Source organism: Zingiber officinale, chromosome 4A (genome assembly GCF_018446385.1).
Source record: "Zingiber officinale cultivar Zhangliang chromosome 4A, Zo_v1.1, whole genome shotgun sequence".
In the NCBI taxonomy this organism is placed as follows: Eukaryota; Viridiplantae; Streptophyta; class Magnoliopsida; order Zingiberales; family Zingiberaceae; genus Zingiber; species Zingiber officinale.
The window spans coordinates 82,027,991-82,049,785 of record NC_055992.1 but is presented as its reverse complement, the minus strand read 5'-3'; the positions used below and the strand labels follow the sequence as shown (position 1 = coordinate 82,049,785).

Genomic DNA, 21,795 nt, shown 5'->3' with positions numbered 1-21,795 from the left:
ACTCAAGTTTATTTTTGAAAAATTAAGCATGGAGAAATCTTTTTGAAAAAATAAATATTTGAAAGTTTGTTTAAAGTAAATATTCTAAGAAAGAATATTTTTTTAAAGTGTTTAATTAAGATTTTTCAAGTATCTTGAACAATAATATCAAGTAAAAAATATTTAAGTATGAAGAACATAAAAGGGCAGCTCGATGCACGAAGCTCCCGCTATGTAGGGTCCTAAGGAAGGATCCATTGTACGCAACCTTACCCTACTTTTTGTAAGAGGTTGTTTCCAGGATTTGAACTCGTGACCTTTTGATCACTAAGCAACAATTTTACTGTTGCGCCAAGGCTCCCCTTCATTTAAATATGAATAAAATAAATAACAAAATTAAGCAAGAAATTTAAGATTGATTTCCTTATAGTCCATGTATAATTAAAAAAATATTTAGTAATTTTTGAAAAATAATATGTTAAAATAATTTATTTCTTTTTAAAGAAACATCTAATCTTTAGCTACTAGCTGATTACCAATAGATAGTAGTTTTCAGTTGGTTAGTCAAGTTAAGTAAAAATATCTAATTAATTGTTTACTATGAATGATTACTTAACTTGATCAATTTGAGTTGGTATTTTTAGCCCAAACTTATGATGATGTACTGATATAAGCATCTAAAATCTAAACTTTAGCCTAAATATCTCACACTATTCTATGTGTTTTTTTATAAATAACTAAGGTAATCCTAATGTACTTGTGAGATGTTGGCTACATAAATCTATAGCTTCATGCTTTCTAGGGGAAAACCTAGGCTAAGTTCAATTTTTTTTTGAAAAAAAACAAAAACATTTTTACTTAGTAAAAAAATTATACTTAGAATTTTAAAGAAGATGGCTTTGGAAAATAAGGTTTTCAAAAAATTTAAAAAATATGCAAGTTTTGAAGGACATAAACAATATCCTATTCTACTAAAATTAGAAAGGTATAAGTCAATAATCAGGAGCATAAGTCAAAGTCTAACTCAAGCAAAAGTCAACTATAGTTAAAGAAATAAATCAAATCCAAGTCAGTACAGATCAGTCTCAAGACATAAAATTTGATCATCTACTGTGAAGATGATGGAGGGGGGCCTAAGCTCCAAGATCTAAGAAAATCCATCATATGGAGGTGTCGAGTTTGCTCCTCCTCCCTAAGACTATGAATCTTCTATAAGATACCAGTGACAGACTCCTCAAGGCTAGCTAAAGAAGATTAATAAGAAGATCAAGAGGTCCTTGTCCTCTGTTGGGGCTAGATCTAGGTCAGGATGAGGCTAATCCTTTGGGTCAAGCTAATGTTGATTCTTTCTCCTCCATGACATAGCCCCCTCATCAACTATATGAATAGTAGCTAAAGGAAGGTTCCTAGTACCTACTATGTCAAACTCATTTAGATTTTTGACATCACCTGAGGTGACATCAAAATCTAATGATGCTAAAAGTGAAGTCAAAATGTGGCAGTAAGGCATGTGAACCCTTCTACTAGTGCTAATACTGACAGAGTAAATGATGACATGAAACATATGCAAGCTAATATATATGTTAAGTCTATGACATAATGCATAAAGTAGAAATGAATGGAAGGGTTTCATCATAGCTATATCTCTAGTGGTTAAGGTTAGAATGCATAGAACTAGGACCTTATTAAGACATAATCCTGAATCCTAGTGTAACGGATCAGAACTGAGTCACAGTGGATACCCCCTCTCCCCTAAAAAAATACGAATAATTCGTATCTAGCGTAATGTGGGAGTAGGGATCACCAAATGATAGCTCCCTAGGAGGGTAGCATATGAATGTGCATGATGAAGGTGTAAGCTGTAAATACTCTCTAAGGATGGTGGGGGGGGGGGGGGGGTAATGTAAGGTTCCTATTGTCTATCTTAATAATGTAGATGAGGTTATCAACTCAACCCAAGTTATTGTATAGTTCAACACACAAACCTTTATTAACTAAATTAGAATAATAAACTAGATTCTGTAGACTATAATACTTAATAATCTCAATAGATAGTATGCAAGATCTCATAAAGAATGTCCTATATAGGTATCTAGAGTGAAGAGGTATATATGATATGTATAAAAACCTAATCCTAGGTTTTTCTATAGGAAATCCAATACTAGGGGTCTGAGAGGTACCAACATCATCAGGGTTCTTTCTCTTAACCCTAATAATAATAATTTAAATATTAACAAAAAATATTTAAATTTGAAATTAGTTTGAATTAGAGTATTACTGAGGCATTTTCTAAATGTTTATATAAGAAATGACGACCTTGGAAGCAAAGTAGACTTAACATTGGGGGAGAAAACCAAATATTGTATTTAGTTGGGGTGCATAGAGATGAAACTCTGGGTGCCTTATGTAGGCCAAATACGAGCACCTAGAGATGGTTCCAAGCGCCTTTATAGTAGGTGGTTCATGGCGACCAAAGGCGAATCGGGCGCCCTTATCCCTAAAACTATGGGTGATTTATGAAAAATGTGGGTGGGTTGTTAGTGGTACGAGGTGCCTAGATTAAATTCAGGCACCTAGTTTTAGGCAAATCAGGGTGCCTAATACAAGCACCTTAAGCGTAAAGACGTAGATTTTAGTTTTAAGTTAATTTTAATTTTAATTAGTGTCAATTTTAAATTTAATTTAGTTTTAATTTTAAGTTTAATTTAGTTTTGATTAAGTTTGATTAATTAAAGTTAAGTTTAAGTTTGAGTTTGATTAAAGTTTAAGTTTGAGTTTAATTAATTAATGTGTAAGTTTGAGTTTGATTAATTAAAGTTTAAGTTTATGTTTGATTAATTAAATATTCAATTTAACCTAAGTCCATCTCACGTTTTTTTAAATTTTCAAATAAGGAATCTTATAAGTTTTGTGAAATGGTTATTAATTTTATCTTTATTAAGTTAATTTGAAATATAAGGATTAATTAATATTTGAGTTAGATTTAGGTTTAATTGTCAATCAAATAAATACACATTTCAAAAATTAGCTTCTAGACTGTAGCCAGGCACAGGAGCCTTCTTGGATATTGGATCAATGACCACTTCTGGACAAAGTCTTTAAGCTAAACATGCATATCAAGAAAAGATAGTTTTTCTATCAGCTTTCCCTGGGTCATAACCTCAATAAGGTCTATCTAAGTAATGGATTCACTACAAGAAAATCCGCATTCAACAACACTCAAACGACAACGGTTTTATACCAAATCGTTGTCTTTTTACCTTTTAACAACGGTTTTAACAAAAACCGTTGTCTTTTAGAAATTTTTTTTTTGCCTACGACAATGGTTTTTAAAAACCGTTGTCTATTTATGTTTTTTTGGGGCTACGACAATGGTTTTTAAAGGCTACGACAACAGTTTTTGAAAAATATTGTCTATGTGTGCTTTTTTTGGGATTACGACAACGGTTTTTGAAAACCGTTGTCTATTAAGTGTTATTAAATAGCGTTGTTTTTCTTCTTTCGCCGCTTTTTCCCTTTCGCAATTTTTTGCCGCTGCTGCGTTTTGTCTTTCTCTCTCTCTGGAATTGTAACGCCCCGGCTCGGGCGGACTTGGACCGAACCGGGAACGGCACCAGAATTGCTCATCGGGTTGATGACTAGCTCCACAGACCACCCTGGAAAACTTCCCAGGAGGTCACCCATCCTCAGATTTCTCCAAGCCAAGCACGCTTAACTTTGGAGTTCTTAAGTTTGGGCTTCCGAAAAGGAAGGTGCACCTTAGTGATATGGATAGTACTATCTAATATTTTAAGTCATATTTAACCAGAATCTCAGAACCGGAGTATTACAATCACCCCCACTTAAAGACACAACGTCCTTGTTGTGTAACCACAAATCACACCATAAACAAATCCTAGAATCTCCCTCGCTAGGTGGTCACCAGAGCGCGGTACATGGATCTCGTCATCACGATACCATTTGTAATGTGCATCATTAGGAGTCCAATTTGGAAATTTTGCAAAAGTCGGACATCGACAATCAAACTTTTCTACATCTCACAAATACCTAGTTGAATAATAATAATAAAATAAAATAAAACATCCAGTTATATATAATCAAACAAAGTAGTAATACTCGACTCAAAAACCACCCTACTCAACTACACTCGTAAAGCTCAAACCGACGAACTCACCTCTTCATGCAGGCACGTAGTAAAAAAAACACATCGAATAAAAATCCATCATCATCACAAAAATCCATACAACAACCAAGTATCCAAACAAACCAAGTCCACACATAATCAATAAATGCAAAACAAAACTAAACGAAATATAAACCATCGAGGTCTGCAGAGATCTAGCACTACGTGCTGTGGGGACTAGCGACTGGAACTCCCTCCGGACAGCATCAACCTGAAAATAACAACAATGGAGGCGGGGTGAGTCCAACACTCAGCAGGTACAATTGATATACAAAGTAGGGAAACAACACCTAGCACTAATCATGCGTACAGTCTCCTGATAAGAAAGATAAAAATGCATCTGAAGTAAACAGGAGAATACTGTACTAACCAGGTCCTGAGTATAAGGTCAAGCAATCCGAGGGATAGGGAAGTCCTGTATGCATGCTAAACATAGGTATCCCAAACAATATGCAGCATATAAATGCAGCAAACACAAACACAAGCAATAAATGCATCATGCATATGATGCCAATGATGCGTCCTGGTCACCCCTGACGCCAGTCGATCATCTCACACAATAGAGAGGCCGAGTGGGTAGGGCTGTGACAACCATACACTCTGTCGTCACTACTCCTGATGAGTGACCGAGTGGACGAGATGCTGTCGGAGAACACCTATCCTCCTACCCCAAATCATAAATGGGGGAGCGCAATGCTCTCATCTCCCGGTGCTCAAAGACGGGGAGGAATCCCTGCCGGATAACACGTTGTGTCCCACTACCCATGAGCGGACCAACGGTGCCTAACAGAGTCCCTGCTGCAACACACTCAGCCTGAATCGACCACTAACCCATGAGTGGTGGTGTGTGCAGATCCATGTAACTGGCGATGTGCTCAACAATAATGGAGCGGACTATCGCACAGCATGCAATCATGCAAATGGTGCATGGCACTAACCACAAAATATCCTGACCTAATCCACATGTATATAAAAGTGCATCATAGGTCAACGAATCAAAACAATCCAAAGGTACACAGAAGGTATAAAACCTAGGTCCTGAACATGGTAAAGCATGGTATATCACTACCCCCTATAAGCATGTATAAACCACTAAAGTATACATGGGATGCAAATCAAGCAATCAATCAATCATGTATCAAATAATGGGTAGTGACTAACCGAAACAAATAAAGGACATAATTAATGCAACTTGTTAAATTCACTACTATGTATATCAAATGACAAAAGTCAAAAGTACCCGCCTCCGAAAATAGAAAGGTCCAATCCGAAATTGATCCCTCGTCGAGACACCGTCTCGAATCAATGTCCTGTACCAATCAATATATATATTTTTATTTAGATAAAATTCATAAGAATTTAAATAGCTAAATAAAATCCACAAGACTAAATTAGGGAAAACCCTAATTAACATAACCAATTGCCTACCCCAAAATTAAATCTAACCTAGATATAACCTAATACCCTATACAAAATTATACAGCATGGAACATCCTCCATAGGAACCCAACCAAATTCACTAAACATGCTCACCTAAGTGTACGAATAATGATCAGATTCCTCAGCTCCAACAACAGCTTAATCCCGTTGACACCAAACCTAGATATCAATCAACCACATCTGTGAGTTATTTCTGCATCCAACCAGTGATCAAATACAAAGAAACAACAAAGGTAAGCTGCTTACCTCACTCACCAGAAAGGGGAAAACCTAGGGCACGACAGTGAAGAACAAATTAGGGCTCGGCAGATTTAGGGCAAGGAGCTAGGTTGCGATCAACCAAACAGCGCACAAGGGAGGCTGCAGTGGCCGATTGCTGATCCAGAGCACAAAAGAGGGCAGCAAGGCAGTGTTAGGGCACGGAAACAAGCAGTCTCCAGTGATGGTCGGCACTGCTCGGTCTGTGGCCGGCGGCAAGAGGTGAGGGGATGTGTCGGCGGCGGTGCTAGGGCACGGCGACGACGACCGACGCTGAGAAACCGGTACCAGCAGTGGCGTCGGGGCTGAGTCTAGGGCACAGGCCGGAGATCGGCGGTGGCAGAGTCGCCGGCGGCTAGGGCTTCGGCAGCAGAGGGATTAAGGCCTCAGCGGCGGCTGTTGCGGCGCCGATTAGGGCAGGGAGAGGAGAAACGGCAGAAGGAAACTCGGCAAGGGCATGGGGTGGCCAGCACAGAGGAGGCGGCCGACGCTCGGAAGAGAGAAACCGCTGGCCGGCGGTTAGGGCAGAGAGAAGGAGAAGGCTCGGGCGGCGTCGGGGAGAAAAGAGAGAACGGAGAGAATGAGAGGAAATAAAAGAAAATAAGATAATAAATAAGAAAAGGAAAAAGAGATAAATAAATAAATCTTTTCCTCTCTTAAATGGGTAGCCCAAACAGGTTTTCTCGGGCCCCCGTTTTTATCCCCGTGAACTCGTCCGTACGAGCTCCGAAAAATTCCCGAAAAATGTCCAAAATTCCGGAAAATTCCCTTATTAATATTCATCATTTTTTTTCAGTATTCTACATTCTCCCCCACTAATAAAAATTTGGTCCCCAAATTTCGTTATCTACCATCAGCAAGTACTAACAACATATAATAATAATAAATGCTGAACGGTAAACAAACTCACATACCTCAAGTGAAAAGATGAGGGTATCGAGCTCGGATCGTATCCTCAAGCTCCCAAGTAGCCTCCTTGTCTGAATGATACTGCCATCCGACTTTAACCAGCCAGATAGTCTTGTTCCGCAACTGACGCTCTTTCCGGTCGAGTATCCGTACCGGAACCTCCTCATAGGTAATGTCAGGCTGAACTGGAACTGGGATATCTGCCAGCACATGTGTCGGGTCGGGCACGTATCTCCTCAGCATCGATACGTGAAATACATCGTGAACGCCTGACAGAGACGGTGGTAGTGCCAATCGGTAAGCTACCGCTCCGATCCTCTCCAAGATCTCGAAAGGACCAATGTACCGCGGAGCTAGCTTACCTCTGAGGCCAAATCTCTTCACCCCTTTCGTGGGTGACACTCGTAGAAATACATGGTCGCCAACAGAGAACTTTAGTGGTCTGCGTCTCCGATCAGCATAACTCTTCTGACGATCCTGCGCCTCTGACATCCTCCGTCTGATAGTACGGACCAACTCTGCATCCTGCTGAACCCTATGAGGTCCCAACAACTGAGCCTCTCCAACCTCATCCCAAAGGACGGTGTCCGGACAAGGTCTACCATACAATGCCTCAAACGGCATCCGGATAGCCGAATGAAAGCTATTGTTGTAGGCAACTCTACCAACGGCAGATGGTCCTCCCAATCGCCTCCAAAATCCATAACACACGACCTCAGGGTCCTCTAAAGTCTCGAATGGTCCGCTCGGATCCGTCCTGTATGGATGGAAAGTCAGATCGATGTGTACCCAAGGCCTGCTGCAGACTCTGCCAGAACCGAGACGTAAATCGTGGATCTCTATCCGAAATGATACTCAACGGAACACCATGTAGTCTGATGATCTCCCGGCAATACAGATCTTCCAATCGATCCAGGGAATCAGTCCTCCGGATCGCTAAGAAGTGCGCTGATTTGGTTAATCGATCAACGATTACCCAAATCGTGTCATGGCCTCGTCGTGTCCTCGGCAACCCTACCACAAAGTCCATGGTAATGTGATCCCACTTCCACTCAGGAATAGGAATCTGCTGAAGTAATCCTGCAGGTCTCTGGTGTTCAGCCTTCACCTGCTGACAAACAAGACATCTAGCTACGAAATTCGCGATGTCTTCCTTCATGTCGTTCCACCAATAGAAACACCTCAAATCTTGGTACACACGGGTACCGCCTGGGTGGACAGCAAATCATGAGCGATGAGCCTCCGGAAGTAACTCCTATAAGACCGGATGAGACTGAAGCACGTAAAATTTGCCTCGGTAGTGTATAACACTCTCCTCGTCTCATGTGAACTCGGTCTGCTGCCCGGAAGCTATCTGGCTGTAAATAAACTGCAAATACTGATCAGCAGCCTATGGCTCTCGTATCCCTGTCCTGATCAACGACTGAGCACCCATGGTACCAAAGTACCCTACTCTGTCTGTCCTTACCCCTCAAGGACCAAATCGGAGGAACCTTAAATCAAGTCTGTGACCACAACTCGGTGGCAAACTAAAGTCCCTCCGGACTTCCTGCTAAGCGCATCGGCAACCACATTAGCTCTCCCCGGGTGATAGCTAATGGTACAATCATAATCCTTCAGGAACTCCATCCATCTCCTCCGTCGGAGATTAAGTTCCTTCCAAGTAAACAGATATTTGAGACTCTTATGGTCAGTGAGAATCTCAAATGTAATGCCATATAACTAATATCGCCAAATTTTCATGGCAAAAATAATGACGACTTGCTCCAGATCATGTACAGGGTAGTTCTTCTCATGTTCCTTCAATCGACGAGAAGCATAGAAGACTACCATATCGTGCTGCATCAGAACAGCGCTCAAACCCCGAATAGATGCGTCGGTGTAGAGGACATATCCATCCTCTCCGAAGGTAACACCAAAATCGGAGCCGACACTAGTCTCCGCTCAACTCCTAGAAGGTCTTGTCATCCTTAGTCCAGTGAACTTCACGCCTTTCCGTGTCAGTTGACATAGCTATCCAGAGAAACCCTCAACGTATCTCCAAATATCGAGCCCAAACAAAGGAAGTTGCGAGCCTCTTCTATAGACTCCGTCTACTCCCAAGTAACAACCTCGATCTCCGTGGAACCACAGATACTACTCGGTGACCGAGTGTCTCAAACATCTCACAAGACAACCAAAATACGCACTTCTTCTGTGCATATAGATGTTCCCATCGAGACAATCTCTGGAACTATGCAAAGATGAAGTGCATAACTCACCGCGGATCCGAAATAAATCACAACATCGTCAACAAAGACAATGGAAACTGATCCAAACATCCTCGAAATACCAAAATCATCTAGTCTCAGAAAATATCTAAGGTTCTGCAAGCCTTAATGATAAAACCAAGATACATAATGTCTGTATCACAAACCTTCCTAACCATAACATCCCTGACAATAAATCTGCAATATAATCATCAACAATACAAATCACCAAGAATAGATCCACCCGTGTGAGAGCAACGCTCCATCACAGAAAACACCACATATGTGGGAGCAACGCTCTACCACAAGAAATCCTCAATATGTAGGAGTAACACTCCACTACAAATAATCTATAACATGTATCTGCAATAGATATGGGAGCAATGCTCCGCTACAAGCAATTCGAAATATGTATATGTGGGAACTCCGCTCCACCACAAACGATCCATAAGTGTCCAAGGCACCTAACTATCCAACTAGAGGCTGCACGAGATCACTCAACCACATATCACTGTGGGCAGCTAAAGGTATAATAACCTAGTAAGCAAATCAAATCCATAGTCAACTCTATCATCATCCTAGTGGATCGGTCACCCACTAATAGAAGAATTTATTGACAGGATAATACAACCAATAACATAATGTAAACACTTACACTCTACATTCAACATAGGTAGAATCATCATGATACTACCAACAATGCACCTGGCACACGTGCACACACAACATAAGTATGATCGACATAATCATCCAATTAGTACATACCAAACACACTCATAGCACAGGTATAAATCAGTGTGATACCTCCAACAATACCTATCAAACCCGTGTGCATATATCAACATAGGTATAATCAACGATACACCTCAACAACACTCACATGACATATGTACACCTATGCCAAGAGTATAATCAACGTAATACTTCCAACAAATCATAATCGACACGAGTATACTCTCAAAACAATCATATAATAAACAAGATACCTCAAATATTACACCCAACACATATGCACATATCATAACTCAGATTAGATCGATAAGATACATCCAATAAAACACTCAAACATATGTGCACATTCCACAACATAGTTTTTAATTGACAAATACCTCCAATAAACAATCAGACATGTATGTCTAACCACTCGGGTATAATCTACTAGAAACCCACAATAATCATATGTATAAAGGTATACGACCCAAAAGATAAAGTCAGAATTCAAGAACATCAAGACACTCTCATTTTTTATCCTCAAAAATATCAGCCCACATAATATCAGATGAATAAGTCACTACTTCCCATGAGAGCAAATTAATATTCCAAACATCAAATCATTATTTATCCACATAGTCCAATATCAGAGGAAGCAAATATCAACTTTATCATCCTGTTAACTAACCACAATAACCAGATTTATTAAAATTTCATAGGCACACCAAACCGTAAACTCTCTAGCACCCGATTTATAATCTGATTACCAACTATAATCATCAAACCTGTGAATATCATACATGGCACTCACTATGTCACCATCAACGACAACCCAAATAATAGATCATCAAAATAGTTGACACTCACTATGTCACCATCAAAACAAATATCCAGTAATAGATCATCAGACAACCACATAACATCTACTCTCACAAACCATTAGAAATCAACATATCACAATATCTGATCTCACAATATCCCTCAACCTCAAACCATTCTCAACAATGATCAAATATGATACTTCCCAAATGACCAATTTCCATCGTAGCGGGTACCCAAATATCCAAAAGATATGAGTATAAAAAACTCTACTGGCTAAGTCAACAGGAATATGTAGATATCATCCATTAGCCAGTTAACAATAGCAGAGGCTGGTATGTGCCTCCAACTCCTACTAGTAGTAACAGAAACTAACATTACTGATGGTATGATATGAATAATCACCAGAGGCTATAATCCTTGATCTCTATTAAGGTCAACCATGCTCAATGGCTAACCTATCACATGTAATATGTGTTACTACAACCAGACAAGTATTAAATAAAGAATCCTAATACATGTCATAAACTATAAAATTAAACATCATACCTAATTGCTGTCTGGAGATGTTCCGTCGCTGTCCAGTCCCCAAATTGACCTCAAAATTCCGAACGAGAAAATTCGTCGGAAATCCATATAAATCCAAAATGGAAGTCTGAAACATAACCATAACGGAAATCCGTACAAACCGACATAGACCTCCAAAAATCCAAAACACCAAAAGCAGGTATCCACAACCTGCTCTGATACCACTAAATTGGTATCAGCCAAATCTCAAAATCCGCAACACGAAAATCAAAACAAGTATCGCCAAACCTTGGCGATCTGATACCAAATAACAAATTGGTATCAGATACATCTCGAAAATCTAAAACACATAACAAGTATCGTATACCTGCTCTGATACCATTTGTAACGCCCCGGCTCGGGCGGACTTGGACCGAACCGGGAACGACACCAGAATTGCTCATCGGGTTGATGACTAGCTCCACAGACCACCGGAGGTCCTTTCAGCGTACTTTGTCCTCACTCGCACGCACCCTGGAAAACTTCCCAGGAGGTCACCCATCCTCAGATTTCTCCAAGCCAAGCACGCTTAACTTTGGAGTTCTTAAGTTTGGGCTTCCGAAAAGGAAGGTGCACCTTGGTGATATGGATAGTACCATCTAACCTTTTAAGTCATATTTAACCAGAATCTCAGAACCGGGGTATTACAATAAAGCTAAATAAAAATCCACAAGACTAAATTAGGGAAAACCCTAATTAACATAACCAATTGCCTACCCCAAAATTAAATCTAACCCAGATATAACCTAATACCCTATACAAAATTATACAGCATGGACCATCCTCCATAGGAACCCAACCAAATTCACTAAACATGCTCACCTAAGTGTACGAATAATGATCAGATTCCTCAGCTCTAACAACAGCTTAATCCCATTGACACCAAACCTAGATATCAATCAACCACATCTGTGAGTTATTTCTGCATCCAACCAGTGATCAAATACAAAGAAACAACAAAGGTAAGCTGCTTACCTCACTCACCAGAAAGGGGAAAACCTAGGGCACGACAGTGAAGAACAAATTAGGGCTCGACAGATTTAGGGCAAGGAGCTAGGCTGCGATCAACCAAACAGCGCACAAGGGAGGCTGCAGTGGCCGATTGCTGATCCAGAGCACAAAAGAGGGCAGCAAGGCAGTGTTAGGGCACGGAAACAAGCAGTCTCCAGTGATGGTCGGCACTGCTCGGTCTGTGGCCGGCGGCAAGAGGTGAGGGGATGTGTCGGCGGCGGTGCTAGGGCACGGCGACGGCGGCCGACGCTGAGAAACCGGTACCGGCAGTGGCGTCGGGGCTGAGTCTAGGGCACAGGCCGGAGATCGGCGGTGGCAGAGTCGCCGGCGGCTAGGGCTTCGGCAGCAGAGGGATTAAGGCCTCAGCGGCGGCTGTTGCGGCGCCGATTAGGGCAGGGAGAGGAGAAACGGCAGAAGGAAACTCAGCAAGGGCATGGGGTGGCCGGCACAGAGGAGGCGGCCGGCGCTCGGAAGAGAGAAACCGCCGACCGGCGGTTAGGCAGAGAGGAGGAGAAGGCTCGGGCGGCGTCGGGGAGAAAAGAGAGAACGGTGAGAATGAGAGGAAATAAAAGAAAATAAGATAATAAATAAGAAAAGGAAAAAGAGATAAATAAATAAATCTTTTCCTCTCTTAAATGGGTAGCCCAAACAGGTTTTCTCGGGCCCCCGTTTTTATCCCCGTGAACTCGTCCGTACGAGCTCCGAAAAATTCCCGAAAAATGTCCAAAAATTCCGGAAAATTCCCTTATTAATATTCGTCATTTTTTTTCGGTATTCTACAGAAATTTTTTGCCGCTGCATTCTACCCCTTTACCTTCTCGATCCCTAAAACCTCTCACTTGCTCTCTCGTTTTCTATGGTGATGGTGAGCGCGCAGCTGTGGGATTGGAGTAGAATGGAAGGCTTAGAGGTTTTCAATGCGTGGCGATCTTTGTCGAGGCATCCTAAACCTCATCGCATACCTCTGATCTGTAGCCATGGATTGTACCAACCGCGACCTCGACGACCTTGGAGCACTACTAAGATCAAGCAGCACTGCTGTTTTATTCCTCTCTCGACTCGATCGCTCCTTTGTCCATTGCACGTTTTCATATTCTTTGCTTTTTCCTTTTCTTCTACAGATCATTTGAAGATGGAGGGCGATCTCCTTTCCATGGCTTCCACTCAGTGCTTGAAGTTATTCCAGGGAAGCCAGGCTTTTCCCTCCAACCTCCACCTCCATCTTCTGTCAAAACTAGGCATTCTGCGAAATTTAGGAGATAAAGAAAGCTGGTAAGCGAAATGAGTTCTTGGTGGAAGGGTAACTATCCTACAGCCAGGTCCAATGGCGACTCTTCGAGGAGGAATTCGACGACCACTGAGGAACAGAAGCAGACGAGAAGGACAAACACGTTCTACGGACCTTTGGAATTGCATCAGCATTTTTCGGAGCCCGAGAAGAAGAAGCCCCCTTTGACTTCAAAATTGACCTTCAGGTCCTTGTAGAAATCACTCACTAAGGTCAGCAAAAGCAATGCATTTCCAACGATGTTCCAAGGCGTCCACGATCCGAATGAGGAGAAAGTGGTGAAGTCGTTGAGGGACACACTGCTATCGAAGGGTCAGCTACCTGAGAAGTATGATGACTACCATACGCTTCTCCGGTATGGCTAGAATACATTTGTTAAGTAGCTGGAAGAAATTTCTCTTTTTGAATCCTTCTTATTATTATATTGATCATACATGTCCTAGTTCTATATCGTGTGAAAGAATTTTACTATTGATGCTATAGCTTTCTATTCTTCTCTGCAGATTTTTGTGATTGCAGAACTTCAACATGTCTAAGGCAGAGATCATGTTTGTTAATATGCTCAAGTCGAGAGATAGTTCTGGTGTTTATCTTATTGCAAAAGTAATATATTCCTGACATGTTTTTCTCCCTATGGGTTACTATGTGGGCATTTCAATTCAACACCTCACGACTTTTACTGACTTTGACACAAATATGATGAAACAAATAACAATTTTCATCCAATTTCTACAATAATATTTCTGCCGAGATCTTTTTCCTTGCAAACATTAAATCAAATGACAGATTAAAAAAATGTCTTTTAAATGCTGGTTTTTTCTAAATAATGCTTTCATTTTTTTCAAACATAACCATGATGATCCATGTGAATATACATTCCTTTGCAGGTTTTGGATTCTTTATAGGGCCAAGCAAGATGGACCAGTAGTCTTGGTAAATTACCTTACTATGAATATCATCCTATACCTTGGTCATCTCAATATAACTGTTGTACAAACACCTATTCAGGGTTGGCGTCATCCTTGGGAAGGGCATGGAGATCACTCACATGATCATGTGCCTGAAGACAAGGTATTATAGTACAAGCATGCCTTAATTCATCTACAATTTCCCTTTTGTTTGTGTATGTATTATATTCCTTTTTGTACTTTCTATGACATGGTCGCCAATGCTCATACCCCTGGAGCATCTTGGTATATGTTGCAGTTAGTGAGAAATGCAAATGCCAATGTCCCTACAGAAGAAAGTTTGGTTAATAATCTACATGCCATGCATATAATTATTGGTGCCTCGTTATGCAAATTACTGCTGCAATTGAGAAAAATGTCACCATTTGTCCGTTAACGTTTAATAAATTGCCCTAAGCTGTTTTGTTTTTTTGGCTTCCACCCAGTGATGGCAAAGTAAATCCATTGGAGCCATAATAAACTAGCAGTTCAGAATAAGTAAGAGATGGAAGGTTAGATGCAAAGAATGCTCTTTAGGAAGAATCATCAGATGCATATTCCTGTTGTCAGAACTGGAGAAAGCATAAATCTGTTAGAAAAACAATCTGTAGCATGACTTCGTTTTTTAAATGGTCGACCTTTGCTTGCTGCAAAAGTTTTGAGTTTGTTTGCGATGAGACTACATGGAATAGTATCATCCTCAAAGGTACACGCACTTGCTGTATAAGGTTTATACACGTACTTGCTGTAAAATTTTAGTATGAAAATAAGCTCGTTATAATTTTTCATACGGATTGAACTTCCTTAATTAGTATTATTTTGAAAAAGACATATTTACATTCTCTGCATAAATGCAGCAGATTCATGTCTACAAAAATGATTTGCTCCTATTTATAGAAAATAGGATCATGTTAGTTGCAACTCGCAAGAATTGATTTTACTTTCATTGGATTATAATTTCTTTAGTGGGATTGGCCATATGTGATACACGTTCATGTTTGCAAATTTCATACTTCTCCTTAATGTATTTATTAGACTGCTACTCCAGATGCTTCCAAAGCTTATTTCTACCATGAAGGGAAGTTGCGATCGAACTTCAAGTTACATGTGAAATGGGCTCCTGATGTCTATGATCCACCATGCACCTTACTATTACACACTGAAGAAAAATCACCATCAACTTCCCAAAGCAAGGAAAAATTATTACAACAAGCACAGGACCAAGTCAGCTCGAGGAAGTAACAATGATAGAAGAATTGCAAATAGGAGTCTGACCAGCTATAAGACTGAGTCCTTCAACGCAAGGTTTACAACATGAACAGGACCAAGTCAGCTCAAGGAAGTAACCGTTGTCTTTTCATACTATTGGGATAAATTTTTTTTGAACATGAGATATATTTCTTCTTTTGTGATTGTAATTCTTGTATAATTAACATTTTGAATGATATTGATGTGGGAATATTCTTTCTTGATTATGATTCTTTATTATATATTTAAAAATATGATATATTGATATTAAAAGATAATAATTTAAAATACAACGGTTTAAAATCATTATTGTTGTCTATCACCCTCAAAGACAACGGTTAAAAACCGTTGTCGTAGCCCCAAAAGCAATTGTAACTTGCAGAAAAATGCTCTAATTAACAACGGTTTTAAACCGTTGTCTTTTCATTCAAAGACAACGGTTTAAAATCGTTGCAAAACTGTTGCCTTTTCATTCAAAGACAACGGTTTAAAACCGTTGTCATAGCCCGCCACTTTTAACAACACTGCCAATTACAACAGTTTTAAAGGCCTACGACAACGGTTTTTAACCGTTGTCTTTTAATGTTTTTGTTGTAGTGATTTGACCCTTGGATATTTGGTAGTGGTTTGGTCATACATGTAGATTATATATGATTTTACACTTTGATTGACACACATGTATATCATTTAATTGATTATAATTTACATTATCACACTCCATTCATTTATTTTATCAGCATAATTACTTCTTTGTGTTCGGAGATCTGCTTTTATTTGTTCTGATTGATAGGATGCGAAATGGAGTGAAAAGGGACAATGAACTTGAAGTCCAGCCTATTCTGGAACCTAGCATGAGCAAGTCATGTCTTGAGGCATGGCCATGTCCCCCTACAGAGACAACCACGATAAAACCATGCCTACCAGGCATGGTTGTGCCCTATTTCCAGAGGGTGGCATGACAGACTTCCATTCATAGAGAGTGGCACGGCTAGGACGTGCCTCATAGGCATGGCCGTGCTGAGCCCCCTGCTATAAAAGGGAAAATCCTCCCCTTTTCTTAAGGGGAAAGTTTTCTCCCCTTAGGAGAGATATCTTGGGCAGTCGCACTCCATCTTCTAGCAACTCCTAGATAATCCAAAGCCATCTCCATCATCTCTCCATCTCTGAAGCAAAAGATTGGTTCTCAAAGATATCGACTTCACCTTGGCTAAGCTTTCTCCCTTCCTCTTATCATTTTGAGTTGTAGAATGCTTCCATTCATATCTTTGAGTCTTGTTCCTTTGTGTATAAAGTAGATTCTCCTAGTTCTAGGATATAGGGAATAGTTGTGATGTGTATTTGATACAAACTCTATGGATATGCCTATTTCTTGTTTCTATGACGTGTTTATACTTAGCTCTTGTTCAATTAAATGTGATGTGAGCATTACTTTCTTATATGTGTTATTTGGTTGAATGGATGTATGGATTTGTCATCATGTGGAGGGAATACTAGATATTGTATGATCGAGGGACCCTTAGTGACAGAGGATATCCCTTTTACCGGGCAATCTCGAGCATTCCCTTGAAATAGAGGCCAAATCCATACAAGGAAAACTCTATTTAGTGCCTAATGAATTTTCTCCAATTCTATATTAGGAAGGGATTTACATAATCTAGATTGTATAATCATTGGGGGGGGGGGGGGGTTAGGTGACAAAGGGTATTCCTTTTAATCAGACCTTCTATGTTATATTCTCTACTTAGTAGTATTGAATGCCAATGGGGAGAACACTCCGGTGTGACTATCATGTGGTAATATCAGTATTTATTTAGATTTTCTACGAAGAATGAACATAGAGGGTAGGTAATTGGCTATTCATATTATATCAATGAGCATCACGATGAAACCGAATTCCTAGAACTACTTTCCCAAGTTAGACTTCCTTAACAAAACTTTCCTCACTCTCTTTCTCTCTAGTTCACAAACTTTTCTATAATTCGATAATCTAGGTAATTTGCTTTGCGAAGTCTCTAGAGGTTGTTGGTGTAGCGGGGCCGGCAAGAGGGGAGGGGTAAACTGCCTTGGTTACAATCTAGGAGTTGTTAATCCAAGGCAGTCGAACAACTCTACTAGAATGTCTCCTTCACTGTAGGCAGAGAAGCCTTTTTACACAATAAGAACACGTAGGAGTTGGAAGGAAGTTGTTACAGAGTAGAATGAATAATTTCCTAGCTCTAGGGGCCTTTATATAGCTCCTGAAAATCCTATCTTGAGTGTTGAGGGTGCCTCCAACGAGGCTGAGGGCGCCTCCAAGGGGTTTGACTGGATAAAACTCTATCCGATTGTAAACGACCACTTTAGCCAGGTTGAATGTGCCTCCAATGGCCTTGAAGGCGCCCTGGACCGGTTGAGGGCGCCTTCAAGGCAATGAAGGTGCCTCCAAGCCACAGTCAGTGTAGGCGCTTTCAGCAATTTGTTGAAGGCGCCTCCAGCTAGCTTTTCCAGTTTCTTTTGATTTGTTCTCTTCTTCCGAGGCTCCGATTGCTTGGGTGATTGCGACCAACTGAAATAGGGCTCACCCGAATCCAATTTCCAGCGTTCTCCTTTAGCAGGCTTCCGACCCGACTTCTTGTCCCTCGAACGCCGCACACATTCTTCTCGCCCACCGGTGTACTCTTCCGTAGCTTTCTCGTCCTTCGGACGCACCGAGCCCGTCGGCTCCCTTCCCGTGCCATCCTTCTCACTAGCTGCATCTTTTGCTCGACTTCTTGCGCTCCTAAGCTCTTGCATACTTAGACACAGGGATCAAATAACAAGCAGGACCTAACCTAACTTGGTTGATCACATCAAAACAACCACGGGGTCCATCAATCTCCCCCTTTTTGATGTGCATCAACACAAATTTAAGTTAGGGGAAAAAATAGACAAACAGTAATTTATAGAAATTACTAAACTAAAAGTTTAAGCATAAAGATTGCAATAATAGAATTTGTAACAGTAAGAAAGATTTTTTTTAATTCTTAACTCTCCCTAATTCCTAATTCTTAATTCTCCCTAAACTTATTTCTATCTCTCCCCCTTTGATCACATCGAAAAATATGGGGTAATAATTTTCAAGCAAAAAATTTCAAGTTTAAAAACAATTTTCTTAAGTAAATACTCAAGTTTTAAAATAGATCATTTTCAAAAGAAATTCAAAAAGTTTTAAAGAATTTGCAAACATCACTATTTTTGAAAATTTTCTATGTAAAATAAAATTTAGGCGATTTTCAAACAAATTTGAGAAATATTATTTAAATCTTCTGAAATTTTTCTAAGTGAGACTTAGGTAAGATAATTTTCTAAAAAAATTTAAAAAATTTCTAATTTGAGAAAAAAAATTTAACTTAGGCAAAAAAAAATATTTTTTGAGAATGAAACATTTTTTCTAAGTATATTCTTGAAAATGTTTAAGAAAACTTTTTAAAGCATTATTTAATTCTAATTTTAATGCTTTACCAGAAAGTTAATTAAATATTTTTATTTCAATATTTTGGCTTCCAGGTCGTGGCGAGGCACTAGGTCTTCTTGGCTATTGGAGCAACAACCACTTCCTTAGACAAAGTCTCATAAAGAAATTTGAACGTGTAATTCTCGCTGAAAGCTTTTAAAAAAAATTTTGTCTAGTAAAGATTTTAGAATCCAGTAAAGGTTTCTTCCTATTAGATTAATCAAGAACTTAGGGAGTACATAATTTTTGGGAACTTTCTTAAGTTGTCCCTAATGTTTTCTAATGTACCATTTTAATTTTTCATATAACTTGAGTTTTGATTTTGGAAATTTATTTAAGCATGCATAATCATTTTTCAATTTTTCAATTTCTTTTTTCAATTTCTCATTCTCTAATTTTAAATTATCATACATTTCTAGTGGGTATGCTTTTGCTAAGTTTAACTTCAACTCATTATTCTCCTTTTCTAATTTAACTAAATCTTTAGTGAGTACTTTGATGAATTTCGATTGATTGGGAGTTAGAGTACGTACCTGACTTACCTCTATCTCTGATGCTCCCCCTTCATCACAGTTTTCTTCTTCTGATGATCCTCCCCCTTCATCTATACTCATCTCCGAGTTGGTTTCTTCGAAAATATGGTTAGCCATCAGTGCTAATCCCGAGAAGGCTTCGACTTCTGATTCTGAGGATGATGATTCATCCCATGTAGCCTTCAGACTTTTGCGCTTCGAGGACATCAGCTTTTAAAACTTCTCCTTGTCCCTTTTCTTTAGTCTTGGGCAATCATCCTTGATGTGCCCTTCCTCGTTGTAGTTGTAGCAACGAACCATCCTTTTGCTGCGTTGATGCCTTTTTGACTGCGATCTAAATTTATTAGTTTTAATAAATTTATTCAATTTTCTTACTAATAGAGTCACTTCAGACTCGTCGATCGATGCTTCAGAGTCGGGATCGTCCTTTTAGGCTTGTAGGGCAATATTGAGATTTGTCTTTGCTTGACTTGGCTCTGCAATTCGAGACTCGTGAAGTTTGAAGGTAGAAAATAGGTTTTCTAAAGTACTTACCTCAAAGTCCTTAGCGATGTAGTATGCATCTACTAAGGATGCCCATTATGGAGATTTGGGAAGGCGTTGAGCGCGTACTGGATCGAGTCTCGGTTTGTTACCGATTCTCCGAGATTATTTAGCTGAGTTATCAACTCTTTGATTCTTGCTTGGAATTCCACTACCTTCTCGCCGTTGTTCATTCGGAGATTCGTCAATTGAGTCCGGAGGATGCCCCACCTTGTTATCTTCGCTTCTGAAGTGCCTTCATGGAGCTCCAGGAATTTTTCCCAGAGGTTTTTGGTAGAGTCGTAGCTTCCGTTGGCCACGAAATCAGCTTACTCCTTCTTCGTCCACTGATACTCTTCTTTGTCTTTTGGAGCTGTAAAACCAAATTTCATAGTTAGAAGAATGTTAAAATCCGTTTTAAAAAATATCTCTATTCTTCGTCTCCATGTAGCGAAGTCTCCATCGAATTTTGGGGGATGAATGTTTATTCCGGCTATCGTCTTAATCTTTATGCTTCAGTCGGCGGTCAGTCCTTCTTAGGCGGTCTGGCTCTGATACCACTTGTTGGTGCAGCGGGGCTGCCAAGAGGGTAGGGGTGAATTGCCTTGGTTACAACCCAGGGGATTGTTAATCCAAGGCAGTCGAACAACTTTACTAGAATGTCTCATTCACTGTAGGCAGAGAAGCCTTTTTACACACTAAGAACACTTAGGAGTTGCTAGGAAGTTGTTACAGAGTTGAATGAATAATTTCCTAGCTCCAGAGGCCTTTATATAGCTCCTAGAAATCCTATCTCGTGTGTTCAGGGTGGCCCCAACGAGGTTAAGGGTGCCTCCAAGGGGTTTGACCAGATAAAACTCTATCTGATTGCAAACAACCACTTTGGCCAGGTCGAAGGCGCCTCCAATGGCCTTGAAGGTGCCCTGGACTGGTTAAGGGTACCTTCAAGGCAATGAAGGTGCCTCCAAGCCTGCAGTCAGCGCAGATGCCTTCAGCAATTCGTTGAAGGCGCCTCCAGCTAGCTTTTCCAGCTCCTTTTGACTTGTTCTCTTATTCTGAGGCTCCGGTTGCTTGGGTGATTGCAGTCAACCGAAATAGGGCTCACCCGAACCTAATTTCCGACCTTCTCCTTGAGCAGGCTTCCGACCCGGCTTCTCATCCCTCGAATGTCGTACACGTTCTTCTCGTCCACTGGTGTACTCTTCTATAGCTTTCTCGTCCTTCGGACGCACCAAGTCCATTGGCTCCCTTCCCGTGCCGTCCTTCTTGCTAGCTGCATCTTCCGCTCGACTTCCTACACTCCAAGCTCCTTCACACTTACTCACTAGTCCCTATGGATCGATATTTTTTATTACTTGATGACGTTTATGTGCACTTGCAAGATATATATCATTTGGTCCAACTTGATTAATCAAGCTTATTTTAAGGACTCATGCTTGGACTTGATTTCTATTTTGATTTAAAATTACATTATGATTGTTGCATATTGGATGATGCATTTTGGTGACTACATATGATTGACATGCATACAAGATACATACTTATTGGCTCTAACTATCTTTATCTGTGTATGTTCACAGTCATTTGCTCAAGACTCGTATGTGAGTACAATTGATTTCAGTTATGCATTTCTTATTATTCTTGCAGTAGACGGTATTA

At 40.1% G+C, this 21,795-nt stretch overlaps 1 protein-coding gene and 1 long non-coding RNA gene across 2 annotated transcripts in view; both read right to left on the bottom strand.

Moving 5' to 3' along the window:
• Window positions 1–5,421: 5,421 nt before the first annotated feature.
• On the bottom strand, window positions 5,422–6,117 carry LOC121973393. Its single transcript, XR_006109573.1, has 3 exons — window positions 5,849–6,117; window positions 5,696–5,761; window positions 5,422–5,472 (listed from the first exon to the last, which is right to left on the bottom strand). It is a non-coding gene; the product is annotated as an uncharacterized LOC121973393 (long non-coding RNA).
• A 670-nt stretch (window positions 6,118–6,787) lies between these two features.
• The window catches only part of LOC121973392, a gene marked incomplete at both ends in the record, with an annotated part of 105,508 nt that continues 90,500 nt past the window's right edge, over window positions 6,788–21,795 (bottom strand). The window contains 2 exons of the mRNA XM_042524846.1: window positions 6,788–7,133; window positions 21,242–21,265. Coding sequence (XP_042380780.1) covers window positions 6,788–7,133; window positions 21,242–21,265 — 370 coding nt within the window. The remainder of the gene's footprint in view (window positions 7,134–21,241; window positions 21,266–21,795) is intronic.